At 40.9% G+C, this 19,725-nt stretch overlaps 1 protein-coding gene across 1 annotated transcript; it reads right to left on the bottom strand.

The window, feature by feature from the left end:
- Positions 1-320: 320 nt before the first annotated feature.
- col28a1b (collagen, type XXVIII, alpha 1b) lies at positions 321-19,632 on the bottom strand. The gene is made up of 35 exons (XM_087170204.1): positions 19,204-19,632; positions 18,441-18,583; positions 16,693-17,264; positions 14,993-15,013; positions 14,836-14,895; positions 14,610-14,663; positions 14,471-14,515; positions 14,354-14,380; positions 14,201-14,245; positions 14,077-14,121; positions 12,964-13,017; positions 11,365-11,433; positions 11,034-11,102; positions 10,636-10,704; positions 9,761-9,829; positions 9,438-9,506; positions 9,218-9,286; positions 8,765-8,833; positions 8,273-8,344; positions 8,092-8,160; positions 7,883-7,954; positions 7,421-7,489; positions 7,271-7,339; positions 7,119-7,187; positions 6,950-7,018; positions 6,420-6,488; positions 6,238-6,306; positions 5,511-5,579; positions 5,285-5,365; positions 5,024-5,059; positions 4,720-4,756; positions 4,020-4,574; positions 2,354-2,538; positions 1,896-2,190; positions 321-983 (listed from the first exon to the last, which is right to left on the bottom strand). The coding sequence occupies exons 2-35, from the start codon at positions 18,580-18,582 to the stop codon at positions 811-813; spliced, it is 3,606 nt and encodes a 1,201-aa protein (XP_087026330.1). The 5' UTR covers position 18,583; positions 19,204-19,632; the 3' UTR covers positions 321-810.
- Positions 19,633-19,725: the final 93 nt, after the last annotated feature.

Below are 19,725 nucleotides of genomic sequence, written 5' to 3'. Positions count from 1 at the left end.
TCAACAACTTCAACTTCCTCTTAGAACCTTTCTGCTTGTTTTTTTGTTTTTTTTTTCCCTCTTATTTGAAACCGCTGAATTCATCTGTTGAACGAGGGTGTGAAAAAATTATCAGGAGGTTTAAATCGCTGCAAACACACCTGCTGTTTCCACTGCTGAAACCTTTTAAACTATGTGTTCAAGAGGCCTGTTGATGTTCTGTTTGTCCAAGGTTAAATATAATATTTCACCCTTATGTGAAAACCTCTCTGTGCATGTGGACGTCATGCATTACCTGTGTTACATTCATTTCACAGACACGTCATTTAACCTCCAGTCCATGTGATTAAAAAGTTTATTTGTTTTTTAAGGACATTACACACTATTAAAAAAACAAACATAAAAAGACATTAAGTAAAAAAATACATCATTGAATTATACAAAAGGATTATTTTTCTGAGTAGAAATGTTAGTGGTTAAAATGTTTTATTTTACAGAACTGCTCAACGGTGTGTAAGTAACATCACAGACATAATGTTTCTGCATTAGCTCGGCTTGGTTCACACGATTAATACTCAAACCCCTCTGACCAACAGAAAAAAAAAACTGATTTAAAAAATACTTACTGAACAATTTAAAAAGCTAAAATGCCATCTGATCTCTAATTTTGCTTTAATGATGCAGCTTGTTTCCCTATCCTTGTCAAAGAAAAGCTTCAAGAAAAACACTAAGGCAGTGAAGTTGACGTGAACTTGGTGGCAAAGTCACATGTGAAGTCAGAGCGGGAAGTTTCGTGAACATTTCATGAACGTGAGCGCAGGCATGCGCACGTTAGGCCTTGACGCAGGTTTCTTTGCAGCTCTTCTCCGTCTCAAACTGGTTGCCGTTTCCCAAACAGCCTCCGAACCAGAACTGAGCGCAGGAATTAGCCGTGGCGTCGTAGTACCACTTCACCACGTAGTCGCGACACGGCCCTGGGTCCAGGACCTGGCTGCACCGCTCCGCTGGAGACAACGGAAAACAAAACAGTGACAGGAAGTGAGTGGAAATTTAGATTTCATTCAATTATTTTATCTGCTGTGGTTGAAGATAGTTGAGTTTTACTAACACAAAATGTCTTAATAATTACAGGATATAAGCTAATAATGTTCTAACGCTGTATGTTCCTTTAGTTATGTGACATTCTTGTCGTAAATATTTCTCATTCTTAAATTCCTATAAACTTATTGCATTTGGTTTGATGGATTTAAAGGAATAGTTCAACATTTTGGGAAATACAAGATATGATGTGTGGGAGTGAGTGAATGAGCTTCAGCCAGGCTAGCTGTTTCCCCCTGCTTCCAGTCTTTATGCTAAGCTACGCTAACTAGCTGCAGGTTCCAGACTTATATTGAATGTACAAATATGAGACTGGTATCATTCTTCTCGTCTAACTCCCAGTAAGAAAGCAAATGTGGAACTGTTCCTTAGGTTTTGTCTGATTGATACTTGGTTGATTTTTGGTTGGTTGTTTGTTTCTTCAGGTTTCAGATAAAAATGCAACTAAAAATATAAGATTGATAAGCAGTGAGTTAATTTGAATTTTAGAAAAACACTTATTGTCTCAATATTTTCACATAAGAAAATGTTGGTGAGAATTAAGGTAAGGAAAAGGTGTGCAGATGACTTCAAATGTTAAAATCTAAAACATTCGGGGCATATTTTTTGGCTGAACCACAACAGCAGGACCAGCCCTATAATCGCAAATGTCGCTGACTGACTGAGTGATTACAGTTCCACGATTGGTCAGTTTCCCGATTGGCCATTGCTCTTTAATTGAAGGAGAATGAATGAATAAAAGAAGAAAGAATGCAAATAGCCCAGGACGTGTTCCAACCATATAACTCGGTTTTGACCTCGTCTTGTTTAACCTTTACCTGACATGTTGGAGTCAGAGGGCAGCAGCGGGGGGGTCGGCGGAGAGGGTGCCGGCGTCTTCTCAGATGGGACCTTCAGAGTGGGACCAGCCGGCCCGACGGCTCCGGTCATCACCATCTGGACTGAGGGCTTCTTCACCTCAAACTGCGGGAGGAACTCTGTTACCGGTCTGAAGGGCTCCCAGTCGAAGAATGGAAATCTCTGAGCGTCTGTGGCGGTCCTGTCGTCCGGCTTCGGTCTCTGTGCTGTGATGGGTTCTTTGCTGAGGCTGAGGCGAGGGGCCGGAGGGCCGGGCTGTACCAGAGGAGAGAGGGGTTTAATCCACTGGACCTTTACTTATCCAGGTAAGATAATACTGAGTGAAGACCACAAGACCTGCTTTAAAGTCCCAGAAGCGAGTAAGTGGACCTTTAAGCTTAGACTATTTTGCCACATTTTACTCATTTGTTCTCCTCACCACTTTCTGAACTCTCCTGAAGTCTCCTGTGAAGGTGGGTGTGTCCGTGTCCGTCCTGTAGGGGGGTTCCCGCACGTTACTGGAGACCTCAGCGACTCCTGGAGGAAGTCTGGAGCCGGGGACGGAGCTGAACAAACGCCTCTCTCCGTCTTCACAGATACGACTCAGCAGTTTTCTTTCAAGAGCTGAGAGAGCAGATGGACCGTAACAGTAAATGTACAGTTTATACAGCTTCACTTTCCTGTCAGTGGCTAAGGACAGGGACAGATCAGATATGAGAGGTTTGAGGAGGCAGTACTCAAGTGTGTTTTTGTGTAGTGGACAATGTGTTGCAGCTTTTAAAGCAGCAGTTGGCACCTCTGCTCTTTGGTGCCACCAAGTGTCGAAGAAATAATTTATTTAAAATGTTTGTTTTTTTTTTTACTTCATGTGCAAAAGTAGAACCAGATTCTTCTTGAACCTTAATCTTTGTCTTCTTAGTGGTGGTGAAAAACGTTTTCTGTGGAAGTTTACACATCAGTTAAGACAGAATTTCTTTTTTTTCACTCAGTGCTGTTGAGGATGTTTGTTGGTTTCAGTTCATGTTTCAGTTCCTCACTTTTCTCACTTATCTTCAACTTATTTCTGTGCATCAAAGTGATTCTGTGATTCACAGTTAGTGGGAAAGGCGTGTTTGTCTTTCAGTATTTTACATTATGACTGAACCCAGTGCAGATTTAAAGGCTCGGTTCACGCAAATTATAAATATACTCCACATACTTTCTCCTGCTCTTGGTATCTCTAGCTTTAATCGCCCTGGTCTTGACATTTTTAAATATTGATATAGTGTTAATAATACACATGTGGATCTTTTGTTTACCAGTTCATCTGTTTGCTTCTTCACTCTCCATTAAGTGTAATTGTTCTTTTTGTTTGCTTTCCTACAGTTGTGGTCACAGACTCTCTCTCCACTTCCCTACACTCGTATTTGAGTCTCATTTACTTGCAAAGAAAGAGACAAAACACTAAATAAACAAGTTTAAGATGAATTTGACTGATTGTATAACTTTTTTTTTCAAAATTTTCTACAAATATCATGATAATATTGTTATTTATGACAATCATATTGTGAAAATCTGATATTGTGACAGCCATAATTGCAGGTGAATGGAATTTCCTTCTTGTGCTCAGAGCCTTGAAAAAAATACATTTAAAACGTGACACTTCACTAGATTCATGACTGATTGCTAATTAAGCATCATCAGAGTTAAAACACTTCTCTAGATATCAGCTAATGTGCTCAGTCTAGATTGTGTGGGTTTGGTTTAATCTGACAATCCACCAACTAATTCACATGCTGTTAAATCCTGAACACATCCCCTTGTTCTTCTTTAAATGGCCACTTTAAATCAGTGATTAAAGCACTGAGAAATAAGAAATACAGATTTCTTTTGTGTAAAACAACTACATATTTTTTATTTTTGTCATAAAATAGTGTGTTCTGGTATGACGCAATATGATCACTGAAAATCAATTTTCTGCCACAGATTTCACTGGATTTCATTTAAACCATTTTCCACTATCACAAGATAAAGATAGAGGAGAGTATCTGAGTCATTTATTTTTGTAATAAAAGTGAACCAACCCTTTTATTACGTGCATATGATATGATCATGGGAAACTTCACCTGGGAGTGTTTTGAATTCATCGATCAGGTACACGTGGTCGCTGTCGGGGTCAGAGGCCATGAGGCTGAGCTCCTTCTTGAACTCCTCGTACAGAGGGTCGCTCTCGTTCACCACCCCGACCACAAACATCTCGATGTTGCTTCCGTGAGCTTCCGTCACGGCGCTCTGCAGACTGACCGAGTCCCTCTTGTCGGCCTGGCCGTCTGTGATGATGATGGCCACCTTCCTCACACCTGGCCGCGCTGCCTTGAACACCTGGCTGGCCTGCTGGATGGCGCTGCCGGTGAACGTGCCCTCGCCCAGGTAGGTCATGGAGCGCACCGCAGACTTGATCTGGTCCCGGGTGGTCTCCTGTCTGAGGCTGACCACCACCATGTTGATGTGGCTGTAGAGGACCACCCCGACCCGAGTGGTGTCCCGGCTGACCGACGCTCGGTCGATCAGGGCGTTCACGAAGTCCTTAATCACGTTGAAGTTTTCGGGGCCGACGCTCTCCGAGCTGTCGATCACGAAGACGAGCTCCAGGGGCGTTTGACGGCAGGTCACCCCACAACCTGATGAAACAGCAGACACAGATCCGGGTAGGCAGAGTTTATAATCAGTACAGGGAAACAGACAATTAAAGAAGTCATGCAGGTGAAGGATAAAGTCAAATGTGAGTCTCCAAGAATCACTGATCCTCTTCCACTCATTACTCACTGCATATGGATCTCACTATTTTGATGACTTCATCTCTCTGTGAAGACAGGAAATTCAAAATCTTTAGACTCATCACTGATTTATCACTTTAATTCTGAAGCTGCAACCTATTAATATTTTTCATATTGATAAATGTCAAAAATATCAAAAAGTTCCCAGAGTCCAAGATGGCAGCTTCATATTTGTTTTAAGTTTCAATTTACAGTCATTTAAAAATCAGTGAATTCTAATATTTGAGAATCATTTTCAATCAATTAATTCTTTCAGCAGTATTTTAGTTCAGTGACAGATGCTCTGTACTTACTGTAAGTCCAGGCTCTCCCTTCTGTCCCACTCTGCCCTGTGATGTGAAGGAACCTGTCATTAGTGAGTTATTATATTTAAATTGTAGTATTTACTGGAGAGCAGATAAATCACAATGTCATGTTAAGGAAGTGGTTTCTTCTGCACGTTCATCCTGGATCAGGCTGGTGTTCAGTGACGGGAGTAAAATTGCTCAACGTCCATTTACAACAAGGTAAATTCCCACAAAAATAATGATGTGCCTGACAACAAAATCCAGTACCAAAGGTCCGATGTTTCCCGGCTCTCCAGCTTCTCCTCTCTCTCCCTTTTTGCCCTTATCACCTCTGAACCCTCGGTCCCCCTGCAAAAGAAGAGGGTTTTATTTAGGGCGGTTTTACCAGCAAAAATGAAAAAGTGGAGATGTGATAACAAGGGGCAAAGTTTGAGTTTAAGATAATTATCAATTATTAATCATTCTGAATTCGTTGCTGACATTACAACGTTACCTTGTCTCCCTGCAGTCCTTGTCCAGGCGGACCTCTGGGGCCGGGGATCCCCTGGAATCCAGACTCCCCCTGGAAACATCAGGCAGAGTCCATGGAGGAGAAGTTATAAAACAAGATGAAAACAGTAGGTGTCTCTCGTCTCATCTGTCTTTTAGCTCATGTGCCTGAGTTTTTCTTTTCTAAACTGGACGGAAACATTTTCAGCAGGATAAAAAAAAAGAAAACAATTATTTTAATACCAGTCAACAAAAAAACACGTCAGATGAGTCAAACTCACGGGAAATGACTCAGGTAGCTGTAGTTGTTAAATGCTAAAAAAAATAATCATTGTTTTCTCGTTATTAAAATGAAAATGTTCTGAGATTATACTAAGCAGTACGGTAGCAGAATATGGACAAAATCTTCCAGGGACATGATTCAGCTTCTCTGAAAGACCACAGGAAAAAAACAAAAACAACAAAACAAGATAATAAAAAAAAAACAGAGGAAAATATGAATGAGGATCATCACATTTTATTATTTAAAGTTAATTTGACAGACATTTTTTTAAGGGCTGCTGTCCTGATTCAGTCGCAAAACTCACAAAAAGGAAAAATACCTTTACTCATTTACATAAATGTGCTAAGGACACCTGTCAGGTCACAACTGCCATTCATAAACTGCATTTTACAACTTCCTCTACTCTGTAGTTACTGATCAAACTGAATAAGAACAGGTGACAGGTTACCTTTTGTCCTTGAATGCCCTCTCCAGGTAACCCCTGTGGACCCGGTGATCCCATTTGGCCAACTGAGCCCTGCAGGAAAAGAAACTGTATTTCTAAAGGAACCAACATGGATTTAATGGCTTTTGCATGTTCAGTTTTTACAGTGTAACACGCATGTTATTCTTTTGAACGGGACAGATTACCTTAGAACCAACCAGGCCGATTCCTGGCGGCCCTGCAGGTCCGGGAGGTCCAGGCAAGCCTCTGTCTCCCTGAACAGAAAATATTTCACAAGTTATCAACATCTATTATTATAATGTTTTATTATGACAATATCACCTCAGACAGACAGAAAAATACTGTATCTGGATCATAAGACATCTCACCAGTAAACACAGAAAGGAAAAACCACCCGAATCAGATAGTGCTGGGATAGTGCTGACATTATTTTTTCATAGCATCCATTATCATATTATGGTTGAGTGGCTCTTTATCTAACAAGAAAAGGCATGTTTGGAGAAGTACCAGGAAAAATAATCTCCCCTCACAATGAGAACTGCTGAAGCATCACAACACTACATGGTGGAAAAGCATCAAACGACAAAAACAGCACTATTGCAGATAAAATTTAAAAAGGTAAAAGGTAACTTCTGTAGCAGAGATGAACAATTTTGCCCTTTGGCTGATGACACTCTACTTATTTTAATGTTTTTTTTCCTGTGTAAACTTTTACCTTTGGTCCAGGTAAACCAACACCTTCTGGTCCAGTCTCTCCTGACAACCCAGGAGGCCCCGGAAGTCCCTAAAGACACAGTTAAAAAAACCAAAAGAAAAACCAAAATCACATGGTGCAAGGTAAGGAAGTATAAACAGAGAAGGTTGTAATATAGGTGGAACCTCACCGGAGGGCCGGAGAAGCCTTCACCTTTCAGTCCAGGAGCACCAGCGGGGCCTGGCGATCCTCTGTCACCCTACAAACCAAAAACCCATCATCACTCACTTTCTCACATCACTTCAAGAGAATCAGTGAAGCGTAAACCTGCGCCGAACTCACCTTAGGACCGCTTAAACCGACCCCTGGCTCTCCCACAGCGCCAGCTGGACCTTGTGGACCCGGTTCCCCCTGACGAAAACGAGACGTAGATCAATCAACCAACCTTGCCACCGTGTGGCAATTGAAGTGTTCAGCACCACATGGCCTTACCTTGGCACCAGGTATACCCCTCCCTGGTGGTCCACTTGCACCTACTGGCCCCATATTTCCTGGATCCCCCTGGAAAAGAAAACATTTATCAGACTTATACTTGACTTGTTTGTTGTTTTGTTTATTGGTTTGCTTTAATGTCTGCAGGATTTTGCAAAGAGTACTGAACCGATTTGCACCGAACTTGGTGGAGGGATGGGACATGAGCCGGAGAAGAATCCATACAATTTTGGAGAAAAATCCTGATCATTTACTATAAATGAGAATTTTTGTTCTCTGAGGTTTGGTGTTTTCCGAGTTCATCATTTCTATCATATATGACAACACTTTGTTCCTTACTTCACTGCTCAGATCTCAAGATGCAGCAACACCATTTGAAGTTTGAAGCTACTAACAGCTGTGTTAAATGATTACACAGTGTTATCATATAAAGTGCTCCAGCTTTGCATACTGTACTCATACCTTTGACCCCATCGGCCCCACAGGACCAACTGCACCTGGCAGGCCTCTGGTCCCCCTGTCCCCTCTGTCTCCCTGCAAAACAAAAGTTCAGTACCGTTGTTTATGTTCCTCCAAACTTTAAGATGATTACTTAACACATCATATGAAGAAAACTCATATTACAGCACATTTATACATAATTCTTTTCAACTGTGAAAACTCTCCTTTACCTTGTCTCCAGGGACACCTTTACCTGGAGCCCCGTCAGGTCCCCGAGGACCCGGTAACCCAAGGTCACCCTGTCGTCATTTGAAAAGAAGTCAGTGGAGCAGTGGACTGGTAAGAAATACTTCAAAGAATTAAAAAAAAAAAAAAGAGAGAGAGAGAGCAGGTTTTATATCATGATGTCACCTTTTGTCCCGAGGCTCCATCCTCTCCTGGTAGACCTGGTATCCCTGGTAACCCCTCGGCCCCTGGGTCCCCCTGAGAGAGGACAATAAAACACAAGGGCACAGGTGGGTTGCAAACTGATGGAGAATAAAATAAACCCCTGAATGAACCAAAATGTCACTGGACTACACTGCTCTGTTCTCACGGTTTCTTGTTCTGTCTTTAGGTATTAAAGCTTGTTTTATTGTAATTTATGTCACTAGTCTGAACAAGAACATCAGCTCAATGACTGGTTATTGCTTGTTTCTAAAGCGGAAATAGCTAGCAGATCTTTCCTGATAATATTTTAGTACTCAATTTAAAGGAATGCTAAGCTAAACTAGCTAATCTAGCTTCATATTTAGCATATAATCATGAGTATCTTCTAGGAAAGCAAATATGCATATTATCTTTAGAGGGACCTCTATTGTAGAGCGATAAGTGAATAGTGCAGTGGTGTTTCAGAGGACTTACTTTGGGTCCTGGTTCCCCCACTCCTCTCTCACCTGGCAGCCCAGGCTCACCTGTGAGGCCCTGGTTCCCCTGAAGACAACATTCACACAGACAGTGGTGAATTCAGTATTTAGTGTTGCTAATGTGGAGCTGTAGTTTAAGAAAACTAACAAAAATCAGGGAACAGGTGAAATCCCAGCAGCATCCCAACAGCATGATACTGAATTTAAGAAATAATGAATTCTGGAAATGACACTGTAAATGATGATAATTTACTGTAAATGAACCAGAACTGAGTCTCTGTGACTGAGACTCTGATTCAGACTCGCAGGCTTTTGATTGACAAGCCAGCTGCGTTTCACCCACACGTTTATGGGATAAAATATGCAGAACAATCAGACAGAGAATCAGTTGAACGTCAATCACAATAAATAGCTTTGTTTCTGAGACAATAACATCATCAGTTAGTCTGACCTTAGGTCCTGTTATTCCGACACCTTGAGCTCCTCTGGGTCCTGCAGGTCCAACTGGGCCTAGATCACCCTGAGAGAAAGAAGATGGAGGTGTAAACAGGTTGGAAACGCTGGTAACTTGCTGTACATGTCAATTTTATGTGGTTCTTTTCTAACCTGATCAAAAACCATAAGAAAACAGTCAGTGCCAAACAGTCTGACAAATGTTAATCAGTTTTTACCTTTTCTCCTTGAAGTCCTAAACCAGGAGCACCAAGTGGACCTGGAATCCCAGGTGGTCCAAGACTGCCCTGAGAAAAGATTTTACTGTATCATCATACAAAAAGTACGGCAACTAATGCCCTGATAATCAATTATTAAGTATTAGTATGAAAAGGTGGAAAATGTTGAAGCATCAGATACTCAAACAGCCAAGTCAAGTTACTGACCTCTATCTGCAGGATTTTGTGCATTGCACTGCTGCCACATGATTGGCTGATTGGATAATTGCATGAATAAGCAGGTGTACAGGTGTTCCTAATATAGTGCTTGTGACTGTATTTACCTTGTCACCTTTGACCCCAACACCAGGAAGCCCACGGTTGCCCCTTGGGCCATCATATCCTCGATCACCCTAAAGCAAAGACGGTAAATGAGCTGAACACATCACTGATCTCAAAGCAGTTCTCTTGATATAACTGCACAAGTTTCACACACTTGCAGTCACATTTCAAATGTCATGTTCAGCCTGGAAATGTGAATTTCTGCGTATACACACGAGGTTCTGTCGCAATCAATGAAACATTTTCTGGTTGTAATTTCTGTGAGTCAGTCTGTTCTGCTTTGCACCTGCAGTAAACAAATCAAAATGTACAAAGGTCATGTTTTTCTCCAGCGCTGAATGTGCAACAACACGCAGCGCTCAGGATAGACGTTGATGGGTGGAGATGAAGCTGATGGTGTTGTTCCACAGCTCCATCCCAGAATCAGTGACCTGTTGATTTGGCTATATCTGGAATCCAACTTACACTTTACTTACACTTTGAATGAGCATCTGCACGGGGGTTTTATGAACTGGTGACTCTATAAGGACTCAGCTCTGTTATTTCCACTGTTGATATCCAATGCTGCTACTCTGTCTATTTCAACCCGCTCCTCTTAAAATTAGCTTTAATGGTCACAAGTGCATAACATGGACCAGCGCCACATACAGTACCACAGCATTTATAGCCGAACTTAAGAGGAAACCCATACAGAACAATACAAAACACAAAAAAAAAACAACAATAAAATAATGATCATAATAATAATCATAAATTTGATTACTGACTGGAACTTTTTCAAGCTGAATTTCATTGGAATTTCACTGTTTGGATCAAACCGCAGCAGCTTATACACACGACAACTGGCGAGGAGGATGCAACATTATTTCTGACTCACCTTCGGCCCTGGAAACCCCTCTCCACGCGGTCCGGGGTTTCCTTGTGCTCCAGGTGGTCCTAGGGGACCCTGGACAGAACAGAACACACATTTAATTAACATATGTGAAGGCTTCAGTAAATGCCGACGTGAAATATTAAAAGAAGCTGCTAATAAAAAAGGGGAGGGGGTAGAGTCTAAAAGACTTATACACACTGAGGTTTTTAAATTGTTCAGGATATTTTAACTTCAATTCCCAGAAATCCTGGAGTAAGTTTTTAAAAACATTTGTATTTGTATTTAGAAATGATCTTTACCACTGGTATGCTTAGAATGGATTAGAAGTAATCGTATGTGTACAACAAGATCTCGATACGATCCCACCTACACGCCCAGAAAACAAGACCAGTCATACTCACTGGTAGTCCCGGTTCTCCTATCCCAACAGAACCTGTGGGACCCGGTCTTCCCTGAATACCTTTTTCACCCTGTAAGCATCACACATCATCAGTCAACTACTTGAAGCAAAGGTAATAAATGATTATATTTATTCTGTCTCTGGCAGCTTGTTATTATCAGAGAGAGGACTTTATTTAGAGGAGGGGGTTCTGCCAGAGATACTGTATCTTAAAAGTCTTCTGTGACTGAATGAACCATGAGAGACTAAACTTCCTGTATTTATTCTGATAATTTCACAGTTGTATTTCACATAATGTTTCATAGGTTATCTAAAATCTGTTTTACAGTCACCTTGGCTCCTGGGAATCCAATACCAATGTCCCCTGGTGGTCCAGGAACACCATTGGGTCCTCTGTCTCCCTGTGACGAATAAACAAGTTTAGATTTACATATCATGTGATGGAAATTTCACACAATAAGTGTGTAAGCCCATCCAATCTGATTTTTAAATAAAAAAACATCTTCAATCCTGCAGGTCGCCATGTGTGACTCACATTCAGTCAAACCTGCATCCACTGGTTGGAGGACAATTTACAAAAGATACAGTTTTCTCCTTCCTACCAACTCTACATGTTTGCTGATGACTCTGTCCTAATGTTGATATGTGCGATTGTAACCATAGAGATTTAAATCTAAATCGAGACTAAGAAAATACACATAACAACCAGGGTTCATGTCCCACTCATTCACATCATTAAGTAACACCAGTATATAAATGCTGAAAACTTTTAAAGAAGCTTTTTAGATTTTCATTTACATCCTGAGATGCTAACTGCAGTATAGTGTATTTTCTCCATGAGTAAGTCAATGTGTCATGTGTCATGTGTCTGCAATTTACAGAAGGATTTTAATGATATCTGATGGAAAAGACTTTAGAAATACTTTCATCTGTGAAGTAAAATAGGAATCTAGTCTTAGTTAATGCTTTGTTCCTTCTGTAAAACGTGCTCTTGATTAATGTCTGGACTTTTCCTGATATAAATCACTTTACATTTCATCTGTATAAAGACATCTTTGTTAGAGCGCTGCAGGACAGCTATGTGGTGATGGAGACATCAGCATCTTATTAGCCTTGGCTGCACATTTAAAAGGTCGTTTTTTATGTTGCCCCCCCCCCCTTTTTTTTTCACTAAAATTAAAATTTGACAATACAGACGTTGTGTGGGAAAGTGTCTGGGCAGCTCTGCATGTGAATGATGACTTGTGACAAACACTATGATGAACATTATTCCACTATTCTGAGAATAAATAACCCCCAAAACGATGATGATCTTAATGATCTTAATTAGCTAAACCTGTTTGGTTGAGCAGTTGATTGTGTTTTCACTGACAGTATTCCCTGTAGCCTGTGGATGTTGACGGACGAATTTCTAAAAATGGAAGGATTGTTTTTCTTAAAAAGTGAAAGAACTGACTCTAAAGATATTTTTACGTCTCTATTTGGCCCAGAAAATGTTTTGAAAGTTCAAAGATTTCCTGCTTTCTGGTGAATTTTTATGCATCAATTTATGATGGAAATGTCTATTCATACCATACCCAGACTGGTGTGTGTGTGTGTGTGTGTGTGGTTGTATGATTTCACAATTCATATTCATATTTTGGGGTTTAAAAAGACCCAGTCCTGCAGAAAAAAGACCCACACCTCCTCTGCTTTTGTTCTTGTTTGGTTTGGCGTGGTCCGTCTTTTTTAACAGAAACACTAGGGAGTGTTGAAGTCAGAAATTTACAAATTCATGTGCACACAGTGAATTTATATATAAGTGTAAGTGTGATGAGATTTTGTAGTGCTTGCATTTGATCGAACCAATCAAACTGTTTCTGGAAACTAACAAACTAAGACAGAAGACAGAGTCAAAGTTCAAAACCTCTTGAGCTTTTGGTGAAACTTACTTTAGGTCCTGCTGGGCCCTCGGGACCCAAGTCTCCTGGTGGTCCTATTGAACCCTGCAAAACAAATTTAAAGTTTGTCATGTTACAGTAGCTGTTGGTTTTCCTCAATCAACTAGCACTTTTTTTTAATTCTCTAATGAAACAAAAATTTAAGTCAGAAGCACAAAACAATCACGTATGAATTAAAAATGAAGCCCCATGTTGTATGATGGACCCGCTGGTCGAAACCAACCCAGCACAACTGAATGAAAAATACAACAGGATTAACATCAACATTCACGGCTTTCATGTCCTTCGATTCTCAGGCCAAGCTCACAAAATAACAAGGTTATACTGACACTGTGCCAGTGGCACAGAGGAGGAAGAGTTGTGCTGGGCGGCCAGGTCCCTGCACTAATCCCACCACACAAAGTCTGTTCCTGCAAAAGAATAATATCCTGCAAGCCTGGATTCACTGCTTTGGATAGCCACATTAGTATCAGGATTACCGATAATCCAATATTCACATTCCATTAGTGCAGGGCTGAAAAAGAGACAAATTCCACTTCCATTTTTCATATTTGAGAGTGAATGGACTCTCTGATGTCGACATATGGTAACGTCTGAGTGTCAGTGTGAACCGCGGGCAGTGAACTTTATGTTCAGGGTGACAAGAAAATAAATTCTAACACTTTATTTCACCCAAAGCCTCATTGTGTCGGGAGGATGAAAATTGAGTGGAAGACACCAAAGTCGTTGGGATTCATCCTCTGGGGACCATGCATGTCTGTACAAAACTTCATGCAACACGTCTGATCGTTTTTGAGATATTTCAGTCTGGACCAAAGCAGCGACGTGACAAACAACCAGCTGACACCGTCACGCCTGTAGAGCCATGCCCGACTAAAAACCATCACTCACTTCTTTAAATTCACAAGTTTTTTTTTCTGTCAGTTTTTATCTTTTTATTTGAGGAAATGTTCTTTTGAGTGGGTAGCCCAATAAAATTTAAATGCTGATTTTAAAATATGAAATTAGCTTGTAAATCCGTCTGTAATCAGCCTGTTTGTGGGGCTTAAAACCATCATAATTGTTACTGTTCAATTAAAAAGAAAAGACACACAGCCACTCTACCTGTTCTCCTTGTAAGCCTCGTAGGCCTTGAGGTCCCTCGGGTCCCTGCAAGATAACACTTAATTCATTATGAGGACAAAGTCTGCGCTAGCTATTGAAATATCTAATTAGATAATGACCGTACGCTGTCACCCTTTTCCCCTGGGGTGCCACAGTCTCCTCTCTCCCCCTGTAAGAAAACACAGAATTAGAAGCTCAGGTTAATTTTTCTATTTCATGCCCATGTCAGTTTACTGTTAGGCTTGTTGCTAAAGCTACCTGGCAAACAGATACCCACCTTGCTGCCCTTGTAACCTGGACGACCCTGTGGAAGACGAAATTGTTTTAAAATCTGCATTAAAGCAACTTTGTATTTGTGCAGGAAAACAAAAAAAAAAGGGAAAGATTTTTTTACCTCTGGACCATCATTTCCAGGTCGACCATTCAAGCCAGGCTCCCCCTTGTGAAAAAAGACCAATGCACAATGAGCTGCATAAAATCCAACACTTAAACATTTCAAGAAGGTTCTGTTTTCTCTGTGTGTTTTGACTCACCCTCGCTCCTTTGAGACCAGGTGACCCTCTGAAGCCTGCGTCTCCTTTTCTACCCTGGAATCAGTAACAGTTCACTGTTGAGTCTTAAAAGACAAGATGATGCTATGTATGTTGGTGACACAAATCAACCAAGACAGCGTAATTATCCTATAATTTTGGCAAAGATTAATAATAACTAATAATTATTGTGTGAAACCCTTCCATTACGACGATAACGAAAACTCACTGGGCTTCCTGGAGGACCTCGCGCTCCTCTTTCACACAAACACACTTGGGCTTGTGGACACTGACACAGAGAGACATACAAAGTCAGTGCAGCCATGTACACTAATGAATTTTATGGTGGAGTTTAGGTAAATGCTGAATTACATTGAATGACTTACCCCTTCAAAAGCGACTGCAGCCTGGAGGCAAAACATCAAATAAAAAATGTTTAGTTACAGATTCAATATAATGTAATTCACTGACAGGAAAGATTCATTTATTCGTTTTTTAAAATTGGAAATGTTAAATATTATCTTCCTTTAGATGTGTTTAGTGTCTTTTTTTTTTTACAAGCTATATGATGTATGAACAACATCATACATTTCTGAAAAAGCAGAACAAGCCATTCCAGTTTCTCTAGACTGGCCCTGACCTACTGTGGATATTTGACATTTCTCAGCGTGTGGAAAATGCAAAGCAGGCAGACACAACACTGTGACTGAGGTCTGAACCCGCTGTGAGGACAGAAAGTGCAGAAATAAGGAGTGGGGGGGGTTAAAACAGTCTGGGAGAGAAGCTGCATGCTGCTGTCACTGTGATAGGCTGCTGGGTGTGCAGTAGACGATCCATGTGGAGGGCAGAGAGGCAAGCATAGTTTCATTGGTGTCATAGTGGCTATAAGTTGTGATTAAAGACTGTATGCTCTTGAGCATCAATGGCACATGGGTGAGACTCAGCGATGCATCTTCCTGCTGACAGTCTACCATAGTGGTTCCCAAACTCTTTGACCGGGGAACCTTGAAAATGAAGTTATGTCCACCTGTGGCCCCTTGGGGGTTACGGCCTGCTAGAAACATGAGTCATAAGCAATCAAAACATTGCCCCCCTCCCCCCCTTTTTTATGGTATTTGTTTTTAGAGGCCAGGACAGCTGAAAGTATGCAATATTTCACAAGAACAAAAAAATTTCAATAGGAGAACTAGTCAGATTTATCTTGGGTCCCAGTGGACGCTCACGGCACAGAGACAGGTGCATATGTAGGTCAGACAGTGTTTAGAAACACCACTGCTTTCTTGTGAAAACCCTTCATTTTGATTGGTCGATTGTCATATCTTAAATTCAGCGGAGAGACACGTTGCAGTCAAAGTAAAACAAACCAATGCTTTTCTTTCATTACCCCTGAAACAAAAGAGACATCTGGGAGATATGGCCCATTCATAGTAAGTTAACTTTAACTAATGTATTAATAGTTACTGCTGCTGCGTAAGATCTGTCCTAACTCTTTGGAAGCCACAGATCTTGTAGATCGACCCCAGCTCCGAGCTCAGTGGTTTGGTCATGGACAGCCTGCTGATCTAACTGCATAAGGACAATTCAGAAAGAATCATATAGTTTGACAAGATAAAGAAAAGTAGACTGAATTTACTTTGAAATTGTTTGAATATTTTGGCTCTAAAGTGGCTGAAACTTCTAATCCGATAAATTCTGCTTGGCTCAACCAACGTGGCCAAAAAAATCCAGGGCAATGCCAACAACCAGCAGTACTGCAATACCAAAACTAAGTCTGAGGAAAACACATTAAAGCCCCTATGTGTACATTTTTATGTGATTATAATATTTGAAATTATTTTGATAGTATAAGGTTTTATTTTCAGAAAACATATACAATCCAACCTCTGATTCTCAGTGTCCCCAGGTCAGATCTGTGTCTGGTAAAGTGTCTCTTTTGGTACATCTACTTGGTGATGCCGAAGTCATAAAGTTTCAAAACCTTCACGTGGAAGCTTTAATAAAGAAAACATTAGATTTGTTTCCCCAACTGACCCTGCAACCAAATGTTGTTTCTCATGTCGACGGCTGCCATCTTAACTCTACTCACCATCTCTTTGAGCAGCTTCTCTTCCAGCTGGGGATCAAGAAGACTTTGGACAAACTGCTGAGCTGGTGTGCTGGCAATGGCCCGAAGCTTGGCGTTATTCTGACTCTGCTGGGCGATGTCTGATAACCCTACAGCAAAGAACTTTATGCCATGACCTTTGGCCTCCGCTGCAGCTGCAATCACATCTGGGTTGCGGGGATGGTCGACCCCGTCTGTCATCAGCACTACAACCCTGACGCTGTCTGGCAGCGTCTCCTGCACCAGCAGCTGCGAAGCATTGGTGATGGCGTAGGTGGTGTAGGTGCCGTGGCCGATGTAGTTCATGGTGCTGACCTCACCGTGGTATGAATCCAGGTCTTTCCAGGCTGAGAATCTGTGCTCTATAGACACGGAGCTGCTGTACTGAAGCGCAGCCATCCGCACCTTCAGGTCCCAGCCAGCTACCTGCAGCGTGGCGAGCCGTGTGCTGAAGCTCAGGACGAAGGCCTTCTGCTTCTCAAACAGGAATATTTTTGCGCTCTCAGAGCTGTCCAGGATGAAGGCCACCTCCAGTGAACATGTCATACCTGAAGCTGTAGGAGAGGGAAACCACCAGAAAGTTCAGGCGGACTTTGAGATTCACAAAACTGTCAAGAAGACGGAAGTATTATGAAAAGCTCTATTAGCGCTAAAAGCTAACTCTTTATAAAACTGTAAGAGTGATTTTTTTTCATGGGTTTATTCATACACTTATGAATTTCTACCATGTTTTTTACCAACTGTTGGAGGCTAGTACCACTACTTCTGAATTAATATTACCAATATTTAATGTCAATATTCAATCTTTAAAAGATAGCAACATGCAGCAGCATTGTCAAAATTAGTCCATTAATTGATTTGCTGAATAACATAAAGGTTTTTATTGAACAATGAATATCTCTCACCTTTGGACGGTTCTAACCTTGGACTTGTGTGACAGGCATTTTATAGACTGAGTTAACTGATTAATCAAATATCAGTGGACTTATGGATAACGAAAAAATAATAATTAATTACAGTCCTATCATGCATTGCTGTCTGCCACAGTGTCTTTTTTGATGATACCACCAGGGGTTGCCAAAGCCCAACATTTTCAAATCCCACACATAGGAGCTTTAAATACAACTTCATTTAACTCCTTCACGCCACTTTGATGGTCACGTGACCAGATTCAGTGACTCTGAATTTGTTTTTCGTACATCGTGGGAAAAATATGGGCCTTAAATATCAGCACAGCATACAGGCAGACTTTGCATTTTACACAATAAAATCCTATGAATACAGACACACATGGGAGTAATGATGATGACAATTTGAAAACACAACTATAAATAGGATTATGCAACAACATTATATATATTTCCAGGCATTGAATGTTAGATTACAAATGGCCCACCATGTTCTGTGAGTGGTGGGTTGTTGAGTTCAATCACTAAAAGCTGCACCAGATGCAAAATATGTAAAAAAAGACACTCAAGGAAAACACTGTTCGAGCATGGATCGTGGAGTGACTTAAAGTTTGGTGACTACTAGGCCTGAATGTGACCTCTTTCCTAACCCGATGATCTATCAGGTTGTCCTTTCCAAAGAGAACTGCAATAGCTATAAGGCCAGGAAGGTTTTGTTTGTGTGGTGAATGTCTGATCCTTCTACCTGGTGTCTGTTACGCCCACATGATCCAGTGACTAACCTTCCCCACCAACATGTGGATACCTCATATGCAGAATTACCATTTCCTCCATCATCATGCAGCCTGTAGTTGTTCCTGCGTCCTGTCTTTCGCCTCTGGCCCGTGGCCTCGTGTACGAGAGCCAGCAGCAGAAGGCAAAGCCCCACTCCTCTCCTCAGGTTTCCCCTCAGCAACATTTCCATTCTAGCAGAAAAAGCAATTATGTAGCTCATTACAAGACAGAGTAATGAAGTGCACACTCATAAAATATGTGAAAAGCAAGAAAAAAAATAAGATTCTGTCAGTATCATAAGATTTACAATATATCTTATATCACACATCCTACTAACCACACCCAAACAGAGCACTGGTAGCTGAACAGCTGCACTTTCACAGTATAATGACTTTTATTTGCTCAAGTGATAATCCTAATGATGTGATCCTGAATTCCATGTTCCTGTGATAATATACTTTATAAAACACCTGCAATGTTAAGAGTGCCTAAATATGAAGATATATTTAAATCCAGAACAATCTGTGCAAATACTAATTCGTCTAAACGAGTTTAAAAAAACTGCAACCTTTAAATAATATATCGTGAAATTTAATTAATGTAGAGTAAATAAGCTTCTGTAAACGTAAAGAAGATTCTGCCTTATTTGACTACATGAACATAATGACTTCTCTAAGCTGTAGTACACACTTTAAAATTATTCAAACTTTAACAGTGCACTACAAAATAAATCAATGAAGAGTGCATACTTAATTGACAATGCAAAAAAAATAATTAAATAAATAAAAGAAAAAGTTATTAAATCTTTTACCTAGAGTCTCATTTAGCTGCAGTCAGTGCTTCAAGTCCAGTCATCTGTGGCTCTTTGGGAGGCATTTCGCCGCGGAACCAGGTCCCTTTAAACCGGGCTGAGATAAAGTGAGGACCATCAGATGAGCTGATGCGCTGTGAGTGTAGCCGGAGGCTCTGGGGCCGCTCCAAAATTTCTGCGCTGGTCCAGTTCAGTGCTTGATCACTGGTCGAAAGGACTTTGTTGTCCTGACTCTCCTGCTCACAGACACAATAACTTCCTGTGGGAATATTATTGGAATATTAGAGCAGTGTAGATAAATTACAACAGTTAAAAGCATCACAGAGAGGAAATCTCCAAACTGATATCCGCATAGTTAATTATCAAAATAAAGTACCCTTCACTACAGGGGCAGCCCATAACTTCCTATTCTCATAAACAGACCACCTGTGCCCCTTTTATACATAAATTGGGAGGGTTAATATAGTTTCCAGTCTGCCTCCCTGTTCGTGTTTTGAGCTGTTGCGCATGGATAATATTGTT

This window comes from Seriola lalandi, unplaced genomic scaffold (genome assembly GCF_002814215.2).
Source record: "Seriola lalandi dorsalis isolate HSWRI2012SDOR001 ecotype SW California unplaced genomic scaffold, Sedor1 jcf7180002054934, whole genome shotgun sequence".
NCBI classification, from domain to species: Eukaryota; Metazoa; Chordata; class Actinopteri; order Carangiformes; family Carangidae; genus Seriola; species Seriola lalandi.
Note: the sequence above shows the minus strand (reverse complement) of the source record. Positions and strands in the feature narration are given on the sequence as shown.

Coding starts and splice junctions, on each gene's coding strand:
- col28a1b (XM_087170204.1), bottom strand. CDS start 18,582: ATGGAAATGTTGCTGAGGGGAAACCTGAGGAGAGGAGTGGGGCTTTGC. Junction 15,014..16,692: donor AGAAGCTGCTCAAAGAGATG/GTGAGTAGAGTT, acceptor TTTTGCCTCCAG/GCTGCAGTCGCTTTTGAAGG. Junction 2,191..2,353: donor TCAGGAGAGTTCAGAAAGTG/GTGAGGAGAACA, acceptor CCTCTGGTACAG/CCCGGCCCTCCGGCCCCTCG.